The sequence below is a fragment of the Dermacentor silvarum genome, chromosome 4 (genome assembly GCF_013339745.2).
Source record: "Dermacentor silvarum isolate Dsil-2018 chromosome 4, BIME_Dsil_1.4, whole genome shotgun sequence".
In the NCBI taxonomy this organism is placed as follows: Eukaryota; Metazoa; Arthropoda; class Arachnida; order Ixodida; family Ixodidae; genus Dermacentor; species Dermacentor silvarum.
This window is the reverse complement of record NC_051157.2, coordinates 115,253,570-115,266,407: the sequence shown is the minus strand read 5'-3', so window position 1 is coordinate 115,266,407 and position 12,838 is coordinate 115,253,570. Positions and strand designations below refer to the sequence as shown.

Below are 12,838 nucleotides of genomic sequence, written 5' to 3'. Positions count from 1 at the left end.
TATTGCAATTGTTCGAAAGAAACGGCTTCGCTGGAAATCGGATTGTAATTCTCCAAGGTCGCACACAAATGCTGTCGTTTTTTCTTGTGCGTATTGCAAGTAATTTATGTTGATTGTACTTGGTAGCCCATAACCTCGACAATATTTAAATAGCGATACTTTTATGCTGTAGACTTAAACACCAAGTACAATTCCTGGTCTAATTATTAAAATTGTAGCAAATGTGCATTTCTTATGTGCGCTGTACTGCTGCTACTGGGCGACATCAGGGACCTCTATGAGGCACTAATTACCTTTTGTCCCTGTATCACCTTTAACCTCCCTACCTTTCCCTTCTCGTTTCTCTCTCTATTGAGATTTTATATAGTTGCAAGAAATTAATGCAAATTGAAGTCATCTTTTGGGCCCCCATGGTATCACCATGTGTGATTCATAAATAGGTCTGTTAAATATAAAAATAACGGACAGACGCATTTCCAGGCTCTCTGAATTATTCGAATAGTAATTTGCAGTATCTATATATACTATCTATCATATCTATCTATATATATATATATATATATATATATATATATATATATATATATATATATATATATGTTAAATATAAAAATAACAGACAGACGCATTTCCAGGCTCTCTGAATTATTCGAATTTGCAGTATATATATATATATATATATATATATATATATATATATAGAGAGAGAGAGAGAGAGAGAGAGAGATAAAGGGGTCAGATCGTTTGCGGTCTGACCCCCCCCCCACTCGAGAAATAGCTGGTACGCCATTGACTGCCACGCACGAACCAACATAAAGGCCGGTACATAATTTCGAAAGATCAAATCGCTGCTATTCCCTGTCTTCCATATAGCTCATGCAGCGTTCTACCGAGCGAACCCAATCGTCCCGGACTTTACGGGACTGTCCCGCAATTTACGACAAAGGTCGCGGTGCCCGCACTGGACTGTATCGGGATAAATACAAGGTGTTCCAGCGCACACTTTCAAAAAAAAAATTTTTTTTAATGGCCTGTGGCAGATAGCACAATTCTAGTCAATGAGCGGGTCTACTCGAAGAGGGGGGCATTACTTGCCCAAAAAATGTAAATTCATAATCGACTAATTGCCGAAAATTCACTAATTAAAGTTTAACGAATTACCTTAGGGCGCACACTGCAATTTACAAATTCTAACGGGTGAGACTGCAAGGCATATCCACTGGAAAAGAATTATGCGGATGACGTCATTTGCGAGATATGCGCCGTCGAACTTGCGGTAAAAATGCACTGTCGTTCCATTTACGTTTTTAAGCAAACGTCACTTTATGCACTGAAGCACAAAGGTAACTGGAACGCCGATGCACTTCTCCGCAAAGTTTGGGAATTAATATCTCGAAACTGGTGTCATCCTGAGAATTTGTTCCAAGTGAATCCGCCTTACGAACTTTCCGGCTAGGATTTGTAAATTGGAATATGTGCCATAAGATAATTAGTTAAAAACGTAATTAGTGTATATTTGTTAATTGGTCGATTATGCATTTCAATTTATTGTGCAAGTAATGTCTTCTTCTTCGAGTAGACCAACTCATGGACTAGAAGTGTTATCTTTCACAGACATTTTTTTTTGTATAATTTCAATGTGCTCGCTGTATAATTTCAAACACCCGCTATATGCCCTGCCTTTAGGCAACGTGACATTCAGAGCCTGACACTCAGCTCTTCGCAAGCGCCGGTGTGAATATTGATAACGTCGTGCTTGGAACTGTAACAAATAATCCTCAGCTTTGCAGTGACTGATCTTCCTGATCGCGTAGACAACGTTATAGTGAAGGGAGAATTCGTGAAGAGCTTGTCGAGAGGACGACAGAACCCCATAAGTTTGAAATGCGTTACAGCGGAGCTTGACGTCAATATCAGCTGTTTCTTGAATTGTGACAAGTTCCACCATCAGTGGCGGTGCTGACATTTCGTATGGTTCTGTTATCGGCTGAAATAATGTTATGTGTACGCGCGCGTCAGCCTGCAGCACCCTACAGTCTCACTTGGCAAGCCTGTTAGCAATCTTGTAATCACCTTACGTATATAAGGTGACGGAATAATGTCATTGGCTACTTAATTTTAGCAAGGTTAAGGGCCGTATAAGCCAGCAATTACAGTAATGTCACTCGTTTCTAAAACTTTGTCTCCAGTTTAATGATTGTTCGTCAAATGGCTCAGTCGTATGCAAACAGTGATATTTGAGATTTGACAAGAAGGATGCCCACAGCGGGTCATTAAAAGAAACACTACGATATTTGCCGATACAAACCGTAAGAACAACAAAGTGCGGTATTCTAAGGTAAGTGAGGAGTCTACCAATTCCTTAATTGCCACACCAAAACGCACTTTCGCTTTTTGTTTGCTTGCGTTCTTAATTACTTAAGCTGACTTACATCGTGCAGGTCAACCCCGCTTTTGCTTTCCTTCTCCGCAATTCTTAGCAATAGCGACTCGCGGCGAGCAAAACAAAGCCTCGACAAAATACTACAGGATCACCGAAACGATGAAGCCGTTAGGAGATCAGTAATACCATAGAATAAAGAACCACTTTGTAACAGAGCTGCCCGGAGAAAAGGGACTCGGTGCGGACGAAGAGGCAAGGGAGAAACGACAGCGCGCCAACCGGAAGCGGTCAAGTCGGATGAGAAACCGGGTCCCTCCGCCCCGGTCAGAGAAGCAGCGTCGCTACTCCTCGCTCTTTTACACATCGCTTTTTTAAGTTCGTGCTGCGCGCTCAGGCAGTGTGGCGCAGGCACGTCGCTCCGCACCCGGGAGAGAAGTAGTAGTCGGCGCGGGGTGTAGCGGAGACCGGAGCAATGCACGCGCGCGCGTGACACGGCCTCGTTTGAAAGCTCAACCGATTCGTGCTTACGATGTACTTTCGCGATGTCCTTTTGTTTTCCCTTTCCCGACGCTTTCTTTCTTTCTGCGTCGTTCTTGGGCAGCGTGAAAGCAGGTATCGAGGTTCCTGTGCCGCGGGCCGCAGCGGAGAAAGCACTGCCGAGAAAGCTCGCTGAGAACCTCCTCGATAATGTTGTCAGAATCGAAGACGACGACGAAGACGGTTATGATGTCGACGACGATGGTTATTATTATGATTTTATGAGCATCCATTTTGAAACGGGTTAGTGGCAATGTAGCCAGAATCGAAGACGACGACGACGGTTATGATGGTGACGACGATGGTTGTTGTGATGATTGTATGAACATCCGTTTTGAAACGGGTTCGTGGCCCATGCATTTTAACTATTTATAAATGCTTCTATAGATTAAGCTAAATTATGAAAGGAAAAGTTGTCATCTAGCCGACAGTAGCACGAAACTATACAGCGTCGTGCTATAGCTTCGCTCTAGCGTCGGGTGGATAACAATTCCACATTTATTGTTCGATGGATACTCTGACATCCTAGCACAATATGATCAACGCTTTTCGTAAAGTGAATTAAAGCTTTCCTAAGCCTTTTGGCGTACCGATTCAATTTCAAGCAAAACAAATCTGCACGATTGAATTTAAACATAATTCGATTCTGAGCGCCATCCTCTGAAATTTTGGCGAAGAAAAAGCACCCCTAATGCCAGGTTAGCACAGAAGTTAATTAAAAATTAAATTATGTGGTTGTACCTTCCAGTATTTACTATACGGGAAGTTACATTGTACTATTGTACTAAACGTATGTACTTTCCACTTGGCTCAAAGGCATCCAGGAAGGTTACTAGGGTGCCGGGTATTTTATAAATGTACGCATGATCGATCTTGCTCACGAACTTGAATGTCCGCAATCCCAAAACCTAACCCCTCCCACATTTCATCTATATACAGCCAAAGCCAAAGGATGATCGTATCCAAAGTCAGAAGTAAGCAACAAACTGCACGAAAGAGACGCGCTCAACTCAGCCGCTCTCGCTTCTCAGAGAGAGAGGGAGAGTTTAATGGAAACTGAAGACGTCAGTCCTCCTGTATGCGATGCTTTCTAATTCAGACGAGATGTGTGAATTTTCCGTAAAGGTTACGAATTTGGGCTGGTTCTACAATTTTACGAATACTGCGTCATGCTTAAAAAAAATTATGTTCGCGAGAAATTTTCTATCCTTTTCAGTCACGATGTCTCTATATGGAGACTCAACGAACTTACTTTTCAACTATTCCAAGTGATGACAAGGAAAAGCTTGAACAGAGTGCTGGATGTAAATGTCACCAATTGCTAACGAACAGTGTCATAAGCCGCTTTAGTACGGACAGTAATGCAAACTATAATTGCATTTTAGGAGATACACTACCACGTTTGGCGAGAAGTGCAACCTGTTGCTCTGTATTACTACTGGTAATTTATGTCCTTTCTTGCATCAGAAGGCTCTAAACTCAAATATAATCGACACACCTTACTGAAACAAATATTTCTGCTCTTTTCATGATATAACTCATCTATCAAAGCTCAATACACGTGATCAAACATTTTTTTATAATTATGGTTGGCCTGGCGTGATTAATATATTCATGCTACCGGCTCAACATATTGTTTCTGCCAATGTTTGAGCAGTTTTTATTGAAAATATAAGCAAATGTGTAAGTCTTTAGAACACTCAGTCAAAATTCGTGACTGCAGATGCTAAAGGTGTTGTAAAGTGGGGCAACGCAAGGTTAGGAAAACATGCGTGCACAAAATTGCGTATAAACCATCGACGATGACTGCCAATGTAAGGGTATAGCCGAATGCTTCTAGAAAGCTATTCGCTTCATTAAAGTGACGTTCCTATACATCGCATCACTTATAAACTTCAAATTTCGTGCACACTGTGACGTGCTAGCGATAAACACCTCCAGATTTCTGTTAGATACCTCAAAAGGGAGTGAAATACGTCTATAATGCTACTGTCGAACCCGGATGTATCGAATCTGAAGGGGATCACAAAAAAGTTCGATATATGGGTAATTCGATATATAAAAAAATATTGTAAAACATTTTCGAGGGAATTTTACCGCTGTTCGTTAAACACAATAATTCGCTATATGCGGGTTCGATATATGCGGGTTCGAATGTATAAAGAAATGCGTGAACGATGGTGGGATTTAACTTGTGTCTTCCAGCATAGCAGCCCGATGCTGTAACAGTTAGATCACGATCTCTCTCTCTCTCTTTTTTTTTTTACATAGTCACACGCATGCTTCTATTGTACCAAAGTAGTGTTTTGAAACATCTGACGTCACGTGCCAGTTTCTCACATTCTTGCCTCGTGACATCTCATGCTCGAGGGACTATGAGTGAGAGGACACCCCACCGCATGGAAATGGGAGGCAGCGCTGTCCAGCTCCGACTCGACGGACCAGCTCGAACTGGTCGACCGAGCGAGACGGGTGGTTCCTGGACCACCCACTGCATAGCGGAGGAGCTACCTACGCTCGCTTCGCTCGCGTGCTGTTCTGTGTAAAGGTTATTCTCTCTCTCTCCCTCTGAAGCGCTGTGTTCGAATGCACTGGCTTAGGGATCAGCCAGATCAGCCCACCAAAACGGTTGGATACAAGGAAATAGAAGTTCTGATAAAACGAAGAAAGCTATTCGCTAAAAAAAAACTAATATGTATATATAATTCTGCCTGCTCCGCTCTCTTCTGGCAGCGTAAGACGCCATGCAAGAGCATACCAGTTGGGGAATACTTGTTTCTAAGAAGTTTATACAAGGAAGTCACTGATGCAGGCGAAATCGGCGATAGCAAAAGTCGCTGAACAAGCCACTGTGACCTCTCTTCTCAGTGAGATGTGTTCGGAAAGTATAAAAGGTTTCCCCCACACAAACCTATCCTGAGGACGAATATGGGCCTCCCTTCGGGGTCCTTGTGGGGCAGGCGCATCTGGCCGTTCGCCTGGTAAACGTGTCGCAGCTTGGAAGGCCGCAGTCCCTGGAAGATCTCGGGTGACTCGCGCCGGTGCCGGTAGTAGTTGCGTATGGTGCGGTAGGCCACCTCCACCTTGAACTTCTTGGTGCGGAGGAAGCGCAGCAGGAACTCGTCATCCATGCGGGAATGCAGGCTCGTCTCGCCTGCGCGGCACGCGGTGTATATAATTGATTACAGTTGACTGAAGTTCAAGTGACGCTATATCATAGTGACGCCTATCTCGTAATACAGCTTTAAAGCTAAACCACATAAGGCCAACAGACAATGAAGCCAAGGAAAGCATCGGGGAAATTAAGTGTAGTTGAAGTTGGAACGCATAAAATAATGAAGAAGAGGGAAATGAAAGTGAACGAAAAGATAACTTGTCGCTGGCGGGAGCCGAACCCGCAGCCTCCGCATTACGCGTGCGTTGCACTACCAATTGTGCTACGGCGACGGCTATCAATTCGTCCACTTATGTTTACTAGATCTAGCCCTAGGTGTGTCAGCCAGCGCCACTCAGTTCACTTTCATTTCCCTTTTCTTCATTATTTTCTACATTCCCTTTCTTGATAGGTAACTTTCTGCTTTCCTTGTGGAGAACCAAGGTAGCTGTGGAATCTTTGTAGATATTTGCCAAGATATTCACGTATGCCTCCTGTACTCCTTGATTACGCAATGCCTCTTTGACTGCTGGTATCTCCACTAAATCAAATGCCTTTTCATAATCTATGAAAGCCATATAGAGAGGTTGATTGTACTCCGCAGATTTCTCGATTACCCGATTGATAACATGGATATGATCCATCGTAGAATATCCCTTCCTGAAGCCAGCCTGTTCTCTTTGTTGACTGAAGTCAAGTGTTGCCCTGATTCTATTGGAAATTATCTTGGTGAATATTTTATGCAATATTTAAAGCAAGCTAATAGGCCTATAATTCTTCAATTCTTTAACGTCTCCCTTCTTATGGATTAGTATAATGTTGGCGTTCTTCCAGCTTTCTGGTACACTTGAAGTCGTGAGGCATTGCGTATAAAGGTCCGCAAGCTTTTCAAGCATAATATCCCCTCCATCTTTAATTAAATCGACTGTTATTCCATCTTCTCCTGCCGCTTTTCCCCGGGACATGTCTTTCAAGGCCCTTCTATCTTCATCGCTATAGTTATAGAAGGAGCCTCTGTATATCCTGTTCTTCGTCGCCACTATAGTACAGTATGTACTCACCCTGTAATAGATTGCGCAGCTTGACGAGGCACAGGTCCCTCTTGCGCGCGTCCTCGCCGAGTTCCTCGGCGGCCACCTTCTGGAGCTCCTCGGGCAGCGTCCCGCCGCCGCCGAGGCCGCCATCTTGGTTAGGGGGCGCCAGGATCCGAGTGGCCGCCATGCGAACGCGCTGCCTGCCTCCGCTGCTGCGCGCGCAAACGCAACATGGTATGTTTCACAATCGGCTCGACCATACAGCGGCGAGTTTCTCTCATGTCAAGCATTATTGAGCGCAGCTGCACCCGTTTCCGCGGCACCAGCGTCGGCGTTGTACCTCGTAACCGAGCGAGCGAGCACAGCGAAGGATGAAAGCGAACGCGGAGCGCAGCGGGAGGTGAAAGACGGCGATAGCGAAGAGAGCGCGATGAGCAAAGCGGAGGAGGCGAGTGTGGCGGAAGGGTGAGGAGGAAAGCGGAGTGCCGGCGGCGACCCGGCATGCGGCGAGCGCGGATACAAAGCGCTGGCGTGGGGTTCGGACCAACTGCGCATGCGCTGCTTCGCCTGCGCCGCCACCGCCGATAGAGAATGCGCTCTGCTCGAGCCACGCGTTCCCGTGTTCACGCTTTCCTTCGGAACAATGAGCGACGCAACCGGTGGAAATGCTTCGTCTGCTGCTGCTGCTGCGAAACGAGCTGCCCGAGCAGAGGCTCAGCGCCACCACCGAGAGGATCATGTCGTTCAGAATGAAATTCTTTGCCACGATATATCGCGAATATTCAAAACACCTAAACAGCTGCACTCAGAATTCGCATTAGGGAGCATCGTAATCGTCGGTGAATTTTTTAGGATCACTCTCCGGGTTTTCTTCGCATGCCCGGAGTAAAGCCGAGTATGGCCTAACTTGCACAATACTAATAATAATAGCAACTACGTTTGTGATGGTGGGATCTTAAGCAGGGTACGACCGGGTGATGTTCCCATTCGGCTGCAGACTCATGCATATCACGAAGGAAGAGGAACATTACTAGTTATTCTCTCGTGGCGAGCTAACGTTTTTGATGCGCTTGGAGCACGAGTCGCGTCGCATAGCAACAATAATTCTCCACTAGAAGTGAGCGCGCGGCCCTTTCCCCCATCTTTTCCTCGTGGTAGCTAGCGCTGTCATGTATGTATGTATGTATGTATGCACGTATGTATGTATGTATGCATTTATGCATGCATGCATGTATGTATGTGTGTGTATGTATGTATGTATGTATGCATGTATGCATGTATGCATGTATGTATGTATGTATGTATGTGTGTGTGTATGTCTGTCTGTATGTGTGTATGTATGTATGTATGTATGTATGTATGTACGTACGTACGTATGTATGTATGCATGTATGTATGTATGTATGTATGTATGTATGTATGTACGTATGTATGTATGTATGTACGTACGTATGTACGTATGTATGTATGTATGCATTTATGCATGCATGTATGTATGTATGTACGTATGTATGTATGTATGCATTTATGCATGCATACATGTATGTATGTGTGTATGTATGTATGTATGTATGTATGTATGTATGTATGTATGTATGTATGCATTTATGCATGCATGCATGCATGTATGTATGTGTGTATGTGTGTGTATGTATGTATGTATGTATGTATGTATGCATGTATGTATGTATGTATGTATGTATGTATGTATTTATGCATGCATGCATGTATGTATGTACGTATGTATGTATGTATGCATTTATGCATGCATGCATGCATGCATGTGTGTGTGTGTGTGTGTGTGTGTGTGTATGTATGTATGTATGTATGTATGTATGTATGTATGTATGTATGTATGTATGTGAGACAGGACGACTCTGCTACGTTTGTCAATTTGCACTGCTCGGGCAGATCATGATCCGAATACTCTGGAAAGTTAGCGGCAGATACCGTCTATAGCTTTTCAATACGTCAAACATAACACGCTTATTTTTTCTAGAATTTAGGGGTTCGGCTATTGCTATTTGTTAAATAACCGCGCTGTTACTTCTTTTTTCAAAACTGACCGTATGAGAAAGTGAACATCCGCTCTCTTGTAAAGGTTACTGTGGTAAAAGTAAAATTATTACTACCGCAAAACTCATTCATTGGGAACTTTCATGATAATTACAATGAAATGAAGACCACATTCATGCCACGTGACCAGACTCCCTGGGATGTGCGGCGCGCGCCGCTTCTGCTTGCAGCTAATGGCGCGTACGCTTCCGGGTCAAGGCCGGGGTTCTCACGTTGGGTGCTAGTTTAGGAGCGTCCTGGATCCTGAGTCTCAGACAGCACGCCGTTGTCATTGCTGCCATGCCCTTATTCGACGCGGCGCTTGCGACTGAAATTGCGCCAGTCTCCACAAAAGAGAGAGAGAGAAGAAAATAAAAAAACACCAGCCACCGTGTATGAAGGATGGACGTAATCGTCAAATATCGGAACATCGCTGCCATTCAGTGAAGTCAAGCTTCCGCACTAGCACATCCACTGTGAATTTGGTCTAATAGTGTTCGTTCTTATAATCGTCCTTACTATCATCCTTATAATCGCTGGAGATTAGGTAAAGGATGTGTAAATTACGAGATTTAACGTCCCAGAAGCTGCACAGCGGGCCATGACCGGCGCTGTACATATATGTGGAGGTCTCCAATGTCTGGAGCTTAAATCATGGTAAACGGGCGTTTTTTTTTTTTTTTTTTTTTTTCATTTCTCTTGGGAGCGGCCAGACGAGGCACGCATGACCGCAGCCGCCAAGGAAGTCTGGCTACTGTTTATAGGCAGTATCCGTTGTTCCGTGCTCGCGCATATAGGAAGCGACGGTGCAGTGCACAACGAAGACTCTCGGAATGTAGCCCAAGGAAGGAAGTGTGGGGACCAACCGTGACGCGCTCTTGCTGGGCACACGTAGACCAACCGCGCTATTGTTCTGCATCTCGGTCTAGTTCCCAGCTGCTTGGCTCAAGGCCTCGCCATGCAGCTGCTCTCAAGGTGCGTCGACTGCCTGCTCTTGACCTCGTCGCAGGCGCCTTGTGCAGCGGTTGAAGGGCGGTTAGCACAGCTTCGTCTTAGAAACGCGCGTGCCTGCTAACTTCGGCGTTGAAGTGAGTGAATTAACTTCATTACGGAGACCAAGCTGCTAATGCCCGAGGGTGAGCGACCACCCTGTTCTAGGTAGCCTCGGCCCTGTGCTGATATAGCCTAGCCTTGTTCACCAGCCGTAGCTGGTCTTCAGGTCTTGGGCTTGTCAGCTGGGCTTCCCACTGGGCTCCTGTTGGCGCTTGGATGGGCGTTGTCCGCGGGCTCTCTTTGCATTCCCAGACCATGTGGTAAGAGGTGTGTTGTGTATTGCAGAATTGGCAGCCTTAAAAATGATATTATTATGGACCAGTTATCTGTCGGATGAAGAGGAAGCTCTTCTAGTGCAGCGGAGGAGTACCGCCAGTGGTAGTCGATGAGACAAGCTAACGAAAACCAATGGAGAAATGTAGTGCGTACCTTCTCTTCACGAACGTTCACAAACTACAGGTGTTTCTCTCTCTTTCTGTCTCTAACTGGGCGTATACTATCAACGTAAGTTCAAACGTGGACAAAATGAAAACGACTATCAGAACGTCTCGTTTTGCGTTTCCAGATTCGCCTGCATTTAAAACTGTGGCCTTATTTTGGGCGCTACATTGCGTACATCCGGGAGTATATACCCCATGCTTATAGAAAATTTGTGCTGAATGCGGGGCTGGGACTGGGTCACCTGCGTTACAACATCGCTCTACGCGAACGCGTCAATTCAAGCATGTTATTCGCCGGGAAACCTCCTTTGTAAAAATATAGTTTTCATTCATTCATTCGTTCGCAACATGCTAGGCGCATAAGCCTCTATTGGAATCTGGCATGCACGCGCCACAGAGCGTTGGAACAAAATACGGCGATCAACTTTTGTCGCTATCGACTACCTACGGCTGACGCGATGCATTAAGATTTTGCATGCACCTTCCAATTATAATTTTCTTTTTTTTTCGTATATTAAAACAGCATGCTTAAGTGAATCGCCGGACCATATTCCCAATGAAAATTTTTTCTTCACCGCTAAAATTTATTTGCATTTTAAGAAGTTTTCTTTATAGTGCGTTAACTTGCCCGCTTAGGCCGTGTGTTCACTGTATACGTTCCCAAGCGCATAAATAAATACATATAGCAAAACAAAAAAATATTATCGGTAAAATGAGCGATGGCAGATTCTTCGCAGGGAATCGTAGGCAGTGATTGCATTCGCAGTGCGGCAAGAATAAAAGCACAACAAAATCGTTTGACGGATCTACTCATTTCGCTCACTTGATGTGATATTATTATTATTATTATTATTATTATTATTATTATTATTATTATTATTATTATTATTATTATTATTATTATTATTATTATTATTATTATTATTATTATTATTATTATTATTATTATTATTATTATTATTATTACAATGCCTTAAGCACTCTTTCGAGCGTTACAAAGGCGGTGGAGGGGGGAAACACGGAAAGCAATACGTCGAACAGCCACTCATACAACGGATCTTATACTACGCAGTTTGACATAGCAGTAAAATAACAACGAAATGATATTGAACAGTGAAGTGGCTGGGTACAACGGAAATGTTTTGTTTCAACCACAATATGCGTAGAAGTATACGGCAGTAAGAAACGCTACGGTGGAAACAATGCATTTAGCAGCCCACAAAACAACTATATCGTCAGTTATGCAAGCAATTTCACTATAGACGGGCTCTATATAAGTCAGATGTATAGAGTCGGCGTCAAAAGTTTGCGGGAAGCAGGATCCAAGAGAAAGCTCAAGATTTCATGAGCCGGGAATGAAGCCACGAAGTCAGATCTGCTTCATGTCTGAGTGCACATTACTAGCGAAGTGTTGTACTGTTTTACTGACTGCACGCTAAAAGTGGGCTGAAAATTCGACTTTTGACGACTTTTGACGGCTTTAGTAAATCAGGAGGGCATTTTTGGATATCTTGGTCTGCGAATATACTGTAGGGTTTTGTTTAACCCTACAAAGCCCAAAGATCCTTCCGCATCAAATAAAACTGAAACAACTTCTTCACATTTATTTCTAGCCATGGGGAGTACATTCGCGCCAAAAAAAGGGAAGGAAATGGTAATTGAATAAAATAATTAGTATCGCAAATTATTAATTAATAATTTCTTTGCTGTACTACCGTCAACTGAATATTCCCACCTACGTATCCAAAACGCCACTATGCGCTTTGCGTTCAGGGCTGTGCGAACAGTGATTTTCGAGACCGCATCAAATACGAATAGAATAGTACCAGAAGCGATTCAAATCGAATATCAAATCCTTTTCGAATAGTTTTGGAATAATGAACAGCCGTTATCACAATTAACATAAAACGATGTTCACAACCCAGTATTTTAAAAGTTAGCAAGTTTCTGTCGTTGCATAGTATGTTAAGAAGCATTGTTTATTAAAAGAACAAATGGAGTATCAGAAGCAAAAAAAAAAAAAAAATGTAGTTTCTTCGCATGCACAGGGCTCTTCAGAGAGGGCGAATGATCGCTGTACAGCCTGTAAAGTGTCGCTACTTAAATGACGTAGCCTGCTGCACTACGCAAGTTCTCATGCTTTATGTATATATTTTAAGCCCGCGGGGGCGAAAACTTACCT

General features: G+C 43.8%; 1 protein-coding gene across 1 annotated transcript in view; it reads right to left on the bottom strand.

Moving 5' to 3' along the window:
* LOC119448850 (alpha-tocopherol transfer protein-like) overlaps positions 1 to 12,838 on the bottom strand; it is a 55,293-nt gene that overhangs the window by 19,635 nt on the left and 22,820 nt on the right. Inside the window, exons 2-3 of the mRNA XM_049666526.1 lie at positions 7,136 to 7,320; positions 5,832 to 6,074 (exon numbers count right to left, since the gene is read on the bottom strand). Of these exons, the coding sequence (XP_049522483.1) occupies positions 5,832 to 6,074; positions 7,136 to 7,295 (403 nt within the window). The 5' untranslated portion in view covers positions 7,296 to 7,320. The remainder of the gene's footprint in view (positions 1 to 5,831; positions 6,075 to 7,135; positions 7,321 to 12,838) is intronic.